This window comes from Salvelinus sp. IW2-2015, linkage group LG22 (genome assembly GCF_002910315.2).
Source record: "Salvelinus sp. IW2-2015 linkage group LG22, ASM291031v2, whole genome shotgun sequence".
Classification (NCBI taxonomy): domain Eukaryota; kingdom Metazoa; phylum Chordata; class Actinopteri; order Salmoniformes; family Salmonidae; genus Salvelinus; species Salvelinus sp. IW2-2015.
The window spans coordinates 19,189,068-19,199,037 of NC_036862.1; the positions used below are offsets into that span (position 1 = coordinate 19,189,068).

Genomic DNA, 9,970 nt, shown 5'->3' on the forward strand with positions numbered 1-9,970 from the left:
CGAATTCCAAACAGGAAGGGTGTACTGATAGTGAGTGGAGATCGCCAACGTGTTTGGCAGACTCTAAGATCATGAGCAGGGCAGTCTTGTAGGAAAGGACCTTCAGGTCCACAGACTTGAATCATTCAAACGGAGGCTCACACAGAGCATCCAGGACCAAAGCCAGGTTGCAGGTCTATGCCATAGGCTTAGACACCGGTCTGAGCCAACGCACGCCTTTCAGGAACCGCACCACCTCGTAGAGGGCACATCTGCCGAGTGTATAGTCGTAATAACATTCAAGAATAAACCCCTAGCCGTCAAATTYAACCTTTCAGGGATTAAACCCACAAATCCCCTATCTGTGGTCGTGGGTGCCAAACTCTCCGGTGTGTCTGGGACAATAGGTCCCGATGACATGGAACCCTCCATGGGTCCCCGTCCAAACAAGTGGATGATCTCCGGGAACCAGGTTTGTCTGGGCCAACGTGGAGCCACCAGAATCAACAACAGACTTTCCTGACGGACCCTCTGCTCAGTGGCTTGAATCAGGTCCACCGGAGCAAACACATAGAGAAGGGTCCGAGGCCACTGATACGCCAAAGCATCTGTTCCCAACGGAGTGCCCAGATCCCTCATTGAGAAGAACAGATGACAATGCGAGTTTTCTTGTGATGCATAAAGACCTATGTCAGCACTGCCGAACAAGTCTCCACTCTGTAGAGATAGGACCTCCCCTGGACATTAGATCTGCACCCACGTTGAGAAACCCAGGAAAATATGTCACCCTGAGCGACAGGAAATGCACACTGCTCCATATGAGCAGATGACAGATTTAGAAGAGAGAGAGAGACCGCGTCCTCCCTTGCCTGTTGATGTACACCACCGCCGTCTTGTTGTCAGACCTTACCAACACATGCTGGCCCTCCAACATCAGGAAGGAAACGCCTCAACACTAGTAAAACAGTCAGTATCTCTAGGTAATTGATATGCAGTGCCCTTTGAGTTGTTGACCAAATTCCTCTTTTCGAGCAACCTACACACAGTGCTCCCCATCCCAACAAGCACGGGAGGTTCATTAGCTGCATTATTAACCACACGACTGCTTTACCTCTACACCCATCTAGTCTGTACTGCTCTACCCCTACATTCATCCAGTCTGTACTGCTCTACCCCTACATCCATCCAGTCTGTACTGCTCTACCTCTACATCCATCCAGTTTGTACTGCTCTACCTCTACATCCATCCAGTCTGTACTGCTCTACATCCATCCAGTCTACACTGCTCTACATCCATCAAGTCTGTACTGCTCTACATCCATCCAGTCTGTACTGCTCTACCTCTACATCATCCAGTCTGTACTGCTCTAACTCTACATCCATCAAGTCTGTACTGTCTACATCCATCCAGTCTGTACTGCTCTACTCTACATCCTCCAGTCTGTACTGCTCTCCCTCTACATCCATCCAGTCTGTATGCTCTACCCTACTCCATCAGTCTGTACTGCTCTACCATCTAATCCATCCAGTCTGTACTGCTCTACCTCTACATCCATCCAGTCTGTACTGCTCTCTTACTGCCTCTACATCCATCCAGTCTGTACTGCTCTACCTCTATCATCCATCATAGTCTGTTATCGCCTCTACATCCATCCAGTCTGTACTGCTCTACCTCTACATCCATCCAGTTCTGTATGCTCTTCTCCATCCATCCAGTCTGTACTGCTCTACCCCTACATCCATCCAGCCTGTACTGCTCTACATCCATCCAGTCTGTATTGCTCCTACCCCTACATCCATCCAGTCGTTACTGCTCTACATCCATCCAGTCTGTAGCTGCTCTACATCCATCCAGTCTGAACTGGCTTACATCCATCCAGTCTGTACTGCTCTACATCCATCCAGTCTGTACTGCTCTAACACCATCCAGTTCTGACTGCCTCTATCCATCCAGTCTGTACTCACTTATCCCCTACATCCATCCAGTCTGTACTGCTCTACCATCCATCCACAGTCTGTACTGCTCTACATCCATCCAGTCTGTACTGCTCTACAAATCCCTACAGTCTGTACTGCTCTACATCCCTCAGTCTGTACTGCTCTACATCCATCCAGTCTGTACTGCTCTACATCCATCCAGCTCTGCTCACCCTACCGGCTCTCCCGCCTCGCTTGTTGAATGTCAAGAAGGCTAGAGGCTTCCGACTCGGTTGCGCCATCATGAATGAGGTTAGAATGCACTCACCCCAGTGGTCATCTGTTGTCTCGCTAGCCTCCCTATCCTTACAGGCCCTAGTGGCCGAGTCTGTCCGGCGCTTCCCCTCGGAGTGGCTGTAGTCGTGCTGATACGACGCACGTCCAAGCTCTAGACTGGGCTGATGTAAGTCGAGCGTAAACAGAACTGGGATGGACTGTAGAGTCAGCCTATCAGACGGATGGATGTCTATCATCAGAGAGGTAGAGCAAGCATAGACGCTCAGAGACTTGGGAGATGGGTTATGTATGGGTACTGAGGCAGCTAATACAGGGACACTGGACTGGATCTACTGAGGGTAGAATCCGCATCCGCAGGCAGTATCAGATCTACTGCCTCATCATGGATGGATAATAGATATGCCAGTAGACCAGAAAGGCGTACAGATCTGTACTCTGGATGGATGTAGAGCAGCGCTCTTACACCGACTCGTACTGATCCACTATGATAAGGACGCAGTACAGACTGGAGCATGTACCAGAGTCTGTAACTCAGTACAGACGTGGCGTGCTATGTAGAGACCAGTTAACAGACATGGAGGATTGAAGAGCAGAACCTTCATCAACAAGTCCATCCATGACTGATGCGGTATATTAGTTGGACGAGTGCAGTGAGCAACGAGATCAGTACGGATTGAGATCATGACTACTGGACATCGCGGATCTTGCGAGGTCTCTAGCGGTAGTTGGCATCCGCTCCACTTACATATCATGGCCAGGTTCTGTACTAGGAGGTCTATCTTCTAGGCACTCCTCTCGAGGGACTGGACTGGCAATGTAGCTAACCGCAAGTCTACATCCATCAGCTACCTTAGCTCGCATCACATCCTGACCTCACAGCGTATGACTTGATGTCTGTTAGAACTGAGCTTCCAGACCTGAGACTGCTAACTAGTTCCATCGCAGTATAGTGCTACTGTTGCCATGACGGGATGGCTTAAGCGCTGATCCTCAACTACAACTCTCGGATGATGGGCACGCTAGTACTGAGCCGTAACGTTGATCTATGACTTGGCATGTATGTAGGGCATAGACCATGAGTCTGATCACTCGCAGCTACATCGAGGCAAATGTCTGGGTTATCTGGCCTACTACATGCACTGCCATGCAGCTCTCGGATTACTGGATGGCTGGCTGACCGCATGACATCCGACAGTCTTTAACTGGTGGTTGAGACCTTAACTACATCCCGCGAGTAGGAGACACCAGGTCTACCGTGATGGCAACTTAGTACGCGCTCTACATCGCATGCAGGCTTCTGACACAAGGAACGCTCTTAGCTGACTCTACAGACCATACGAAGTCTAGTACTAGCTCTACTCATGCCACTTGGAATGTACCCAGATCGTTGATGGCCAGCATAGCGTCACTGTAGCAATGGATGTAGAGTAGAGCCAGTCCACATAGCAATCCTATGCGAGGATTCGTGAGGTTTGTACTAGCTTACGTAGACCAGTACACCAGGATGGCAATGGGATCTATGAGGTAGAGCCAGCCTCTAAAGAGTCTAGCTTGGACTTGGACCTTGTATCGGGCGTTACACGCTAACTAATCCAAGTGATGGATTGGTGTAGAGGTAGAGAAGTCACAAGGACCTGTGCATGTTGGTCAGAGCTGGTCGTAACTGACACCGTCTTAACACTAGATATCCAAGTCTGTAGCGGACTTCGGATGTAACGATCCAGCTCAAATGAAACCTTATGGACTGCGTGATACGTTAGAGGCTTCAGACTGCATAAGACTGGATGATGTTTACAGCGTCAATCGCAGTACAGACTGGATGGATGTCCGATCTGTACTAGCTCCGTAAGTCACATACGTAGCTAACTCCGATCCCATGGCTGTGATAGCTGGCTTGTTAGGCTAGTCACGCCTGACCATACGCATCCAGTCTGGTACTTAGCATCGTAACCTGGATGGATTGCTATTATCCAAATCCAGTCTGGATAAGCCTAGGCTTCTAACCGTCATCTTATCCACATGAACTTGGTTCTCGATCCTGAAGCAGTGGTAGACTGGATGATGCCATGTCTGTACTGCTCTACCTCTAACAGTCATCCCAGTCTACTTGCATGAGAGATCATAATGACCTGGATGAGATTGTAGAGGTACCGAGCTAGCTACTAACTGGATGGAATAGTTCCAGATAGGTTAGCAAGTCGTGTACTGAGTACGACTGGATGGAGTGGTAGGGCTGGTCCTAAGACCAGCACCTTACAGACGTGGTATGAATGTATCTAGGGCTCATAGGCAGTACCACGACTAGATCTAGCATCCACTCCGTCTGTACATCTCAGGACCTGATAGAACAGTGTGGCTCAGTTGGTAGATGAGGGTGCTTGCAATGCACGGATTGTGAGTTTGATTCCTGCTGGGGCCACCCATTTAAAAATGTATGCACACACTATGGATAAAAGTGTCTGCTTAATTGCATTTATTATTATTATTATATTACATGTTTCACTGTAGCCCTGCCAGCTGTATGAACTCTCCTGCCTGCCTGGCACAGTTCAGGTAAAAACTCCAAGCCTCCAAGATAAAATGCATTGTAAATGTCATTATTTAAAYATGCAATTTATTTTCTGGACATTCAGACATCATGTCATAGAACAGCTCTTATTAACAGACCCTTTCGTCTGCATGGATGTGTCCCAAATGACACCCTTTTCCTATATAATGCACACTGTTGACCAGATTCCTATGGACCCTGGTTAAAAGTAGTGCACTATAAAAAGGAATAGGTTCCATTTGGGGTGTAGTCCATGACTCAGTGTTCTAATGAAAATAAAATGTATAGATATCAAACAACCAACTCATGTGTTTTAATAACTAATTGTGATTTGTTTATTTCAATATTTATTTCCACTGAGGAGGTTGATTCAAGTAATTTTCATTCATTCTTTTGTTTTCATAGTTTCTCTGTCTGTTATAATCAGTAAGATCATAGAGTTAATGTGGGTTAATAGTTCAGTTTGTCAGGTTAGGTAAATGTTAGTTTAGTCACTGATTGTCTAGGCCATTTAGAAGGGGAATGGTGACATACAGTGCCTTCGGAAAGTATTCAGACCCCTTGACTTTTTCCACATTTTTGTTACATTACAGCCTTATTCTAAAATTGATTAAATATATGTTTTTCCTCAGCAATCTACACACAGTACCCCATAATGACAAAGCGAAAACAGTTTGTTAGAATTTTTGCAAATGTATTAAAAATAGAAAACAGAAACACCTTATTTACATAAGTATTCAGACCTTTTGCTATGAGACTCAAAGTTGAGCTCAGGTGCATCCTGTTTCCATTGATCATCCTTGAGATGTTTCTACAACATCATTGGAGTCCACCTGTGGTAAATTCAATTGATTGGACATGATTTGGAAAGGCACACACCTGTTTATTTATACAACGGGTGGGTCTAATCCTGAATGCTGATTGGTTAAAACCGCATTCCAGCCGGTGTCTATTCCACAAATTGCCACCAGCTAAATCTATGATGTTAAAATACCTATTTACTCTGTTCCATCTGACTGCGCTATCCACTGTCTCATCAGCCCAGCCAGGCAACTTATAAACTTGATCTCCACTTTAGCATCTAGACATTATCTCACATTTCTTTTAGACTAACATTTCGTTTTCAACAGCTGAGATTTGTATAAACCTTGCTGTCTGCCTCCCCAACATTTACAACATTGTTTAGATATTCAAATTCGATGTCCTGCTGTCCGGGACAAGAAAGACAGTTTCTCAGCTCGTCGAAATACATATATACCAAAAAATGTCAATTGAAAAAAGGTCAAACAAAACACAGCTAATTTGCAGTCTTTCCAAGCTTCAGTTTGAAGCGATCGTGTTACTGTAGCTGTGTTGTTGGCTAGCTCCTCTGAACAAGTGTCAACAGTGAGCACATTTTCTATGTCAGGTGAAATCGCGCCTCATTAGCTCATTGTTATGGATGTATCCAAATAAATGTCACTAGAAAACAGCTTAAACAAATGCAAATGCAGCTACTTTKCTGTTATTCTGACTGCACTTTTTGACGTGACTGTAAGTTAGCAGTAGTTGGCTAGGTAGCAAGCAACGGATAAGAATGTTGCCAGCCATTATAGTAATGGGACATTTAGAACGAACGACTGGGTCGCGTCTCTAGCAACCCTAGATGTGTGTCGGGACTATACCTTGTGGAAGTATGAATAAATGAATAAAAATCAAGTTTTTAATAAAAATAAGTAAATAATTATTTGAATATGTTGKTAACCCGTTCTTTAAAAGTGATAATGCTCTTGAAGCCGGTGTTTTGGAGGATATATTGGCACGGATATATTGGCCTCGACTTCGTCTCGGCCCTAACAACTCCGTGCCAATATATCCTCCAAACACCTGCTTCTCGGGCATTATCACTTAAATAAGGTCCCACAGTTGATAGTGCATATCAGAGCAAAAACCAAGCCATGAGGTCGAAGGAATTGTCCATAGAGCTCCGAGACAGGATTGTGTCGAGGCACAGATCTGGGGAAGGGTACCAAAACATTTCTGCAGCATTGAAGGTCCCCAAGAACACAGTGGCCTCCATCATTCTTAAATGGAAGAAGTTTGGAACGACCAAGACTCTTCCTAGAGCTGGCCGCCCGGCCAAACAGAGCAATGGGGGAGCAGGACCTTAGACAGGGAGGTGACCAAGATTCTGATGGTCACTCTGACAGAGCTCTAGAGATCCTCTGAGGAGATGGGAGAACCTTCCCGAAGGACAACCATCTCTGCAGCGCTCCACCAATCAGGCCTTTACGATAGAGTGGCCAAACAGAAAAGCCACTCTTCAGTAAAAGGCACATGACAGCCCGCTTGGAGTTTGCCAAAAGGCACCTAAAGACTCTCAGACCATGAGAAACAAGATTCTTTGTTCTGATGAAACCAAGATTGAACTCTTTGGCATGAATGCCAAGCATCACGTCTGGAGGTAACCTGGCACCATGCCTACAGTGAAGCATGGTGGTGGCAGCATCATGCTGTGGGGATAAAAAAAAATGTTTTATCGAAGACCTGAAAATAGCTGTGCAGCAACGCTCCCCATCTAACCTGACAGAGCTTGAGAGGATCTGCAGAGAAGAATGGGAGAAATACAGGTGTGCCAAGTTTGTAGCGTCATACCCAAAAAGACTTAAGGCTGTAATCGCTGCCGAAGGTGCTTCAACAAAGTACTGAGTAAAGGATCTGAATACTTATGTAAATGTGATGCTTCCGTTAGATTTTTTTTATAAATTAGCAAAAATTACTAAAAACCTGTTTTTGCTTTGTCATTATGGGGTATTGTGTGTAGATTGATGGGGGGGGGGGAAACTATTTAATCCATTTTAGAATAAGGCTGTAAGTTAAGAGGTCTAAATACTTTCCAAATGCACTGTATAKTGCATTCCAAATGGCACCCTATTGCACTACTTTTGACCAAAGTACTATATGCCCTAGTCAAAAGTAGTGCACTAACTAAATAATAGGGTGCCATTTGATACGCAGTCATGTTCAGATTGATCATCCTTCCGGAATCAATATAGTTTAACTTGGACTGAGATGACTGACTGACCTCTGGAGACAAATAGGCGAGGAAGGAACGGCGCTGGAGAACCAAAACAACACAGAACGGTTTGTTTCACACACACACTATCACACAGGAACTACACTTTCACCTGAACACCTTGGAAACACTGTCCAGATCCACTTACACTGCCAAACACATAAACCATGACCCAAACATAGGATAAATATGTGCGTGTTTGTGTGTGTGTATGTGTGTGTATGTGTGTGTGTGTGTGAGTGTGTGTGAGTGCGTGTTTGTGTATGCGTCTCACCAGCCAGGTTGTCCATCTCCTTCTCCTGCAGCAGACTGGCAGTGTCATCGTCTCCATCCAACATCAGGTCCGTCTCTGGGCTCTGATTGGCTACTGTCTGGCTGTGGAACCCCTTCTTCGACTTGACCAACTCGTCCTCCTCGCTGCCTGGAGGGGGAGGGGMGGGGAGGGGCAGAAAGACAGAACAGTAGGAACAGTCAGTCAGAGAACAGTCAGAACAGAGAACAGTCAGAACAGAGAACAGTCAGTCAGAGAACAGTCAGAACAGAGAACAGTCAGAACAGAGAACAGTCAGTCAGAACAGAGAACAGTCAGTCAGAGAACAGTCAGAACAGAGGGTGGCGAGAGAGGAAGTCAGAAAAATCAGAAAACAGTCAAAACAGTCACAACAGTCAGACAGCCAGACAGAACAGTCATACAGCCAGAGAACAGTCAGACAGAACAGCCGGGAAACATTCAAACAGCTAAACATCTCAACCCTGAACCCCAAAGAGCAGATTCATATCAGTGTAGAAAGATAAGGAGATTATAAATGCTTTCAAGTGTCACATCAGTGGAGCCAAAGGGGAATCTGGTTTTGATACTTTTCTAAAATGCATACCATAACATCCGGCAAGCTACAAAAGTCTGGATTATCCAGTACCCACAATCTCTACATAAAACGTCCAATGATGACTGACATGGGGTAAAAAGAAGTGTACTGTAGTATTTCATAACTATTGACATCAGAACCCACAGTGAACATATGAACACATTTAATACATTTCCAGCATCTAAACTGATAGGCTGTTTCAGCGTTTGTTGTCAGACAAGATAAACTATGAAACACTGTTTTCTCTATAGAAAGCGGCAACAGAGTGCTGAGAATATATCTCCAGTCTTTTGGAACTGTATCTATCGGCTGCTGCTGCTTTCAGAGCTCAGACAGAACCACACTGAACAACCAGATCAATTAAGAGACTGGTAACACCACCACATCTCATCATACGGCCATACAGGAACAGTCTAGTGGAACAAGACCATCCCTCTACAGGCTGTGTCCCACCATACAGTACATCCACACCATACAGTGCATACAGACTATACAGTACATCCACACCATACAGTACATCCACACCATACAGTGCATACAGACTATACAGTACATCCACACCATACAGTACATACAGACTATACAGTACATCCACACCATACAGTACATACAGACTATACAGTACATCCACACCATACAGTACATCCACACCATACAGTACATCCACACCATACAGTACATCCACACCATACAAGCTGTGCGTGTACTCACTTGGCCTTTTCGAAGACTTTAAGAAAGGCAGGGCAGGATCGGATATCACCCGGTCAGTATCTGTGTAGACACCGTCTTGGTCCTACCGAGTTGTCTCCCCCTCTCTGACGAGGGGGACATGCACTGCCCGGCTCCCGCACTTTCCCCGCAATCTTCTAGGAATCCTCAGACGATACGAAAGATGAGGTTAAACAGACTAGTAATACTGCGTTTTGCAAACAATGGGCAGCGGGGATAATTTTTAGAAGAGAGGGTCCAGATTGTCTAGCCCAGCTTATTTGTAGGCAATCCAGATTTTGCAGGTCTTTCAGACTCAGCTGCCTGGGATTTGGGTGAAAGGATAAGCGGGGGAGGGGGGGGGGCTTGGCCAGTTGCTGAGGGGGGTGCCGTCGCTATGGCCGTTTTTGCGTAGCAGGTGGAAACAGCCGTTTAGAGAAATCTATTGAAATTCTCCGATTATTGTGGATTTTCGGTGGTGACAGTGTTTCCTAGCCTGCAGTGCAGTGGGCATGCTGGGAGGAGGTGCCTCTATTCTCCATGGACTTACAGTGTCCCAAAACTTTTTTGGAATTAGTGCTGCAGGATGCAATTCTGTTT

General features: G+C 45.7%; 1 protein-coding gene across 1 annotated transcript in view; it reads right to left on the reverse strand.

The window, feature by feature from the left end:
* Positions 1-8,212, reverse strand: part of LOC111949807 (neurobeachin-like) — a 155,842-nt gene extending 147,630 nt beyond the window's left edge. Inside the window, 1 exon segment of the mRNA XM_070433858.1 lies at positions 8,071-8,212. Coding sequence (XP_070289959.1) covers positions 8,071-8,134 — 64 coding nt within the window. The 5' untranslated portion in view covers positions 8,135-8,212.
* Positions 8,213-9,970: the final 1,758 nt, after the last annotated feature.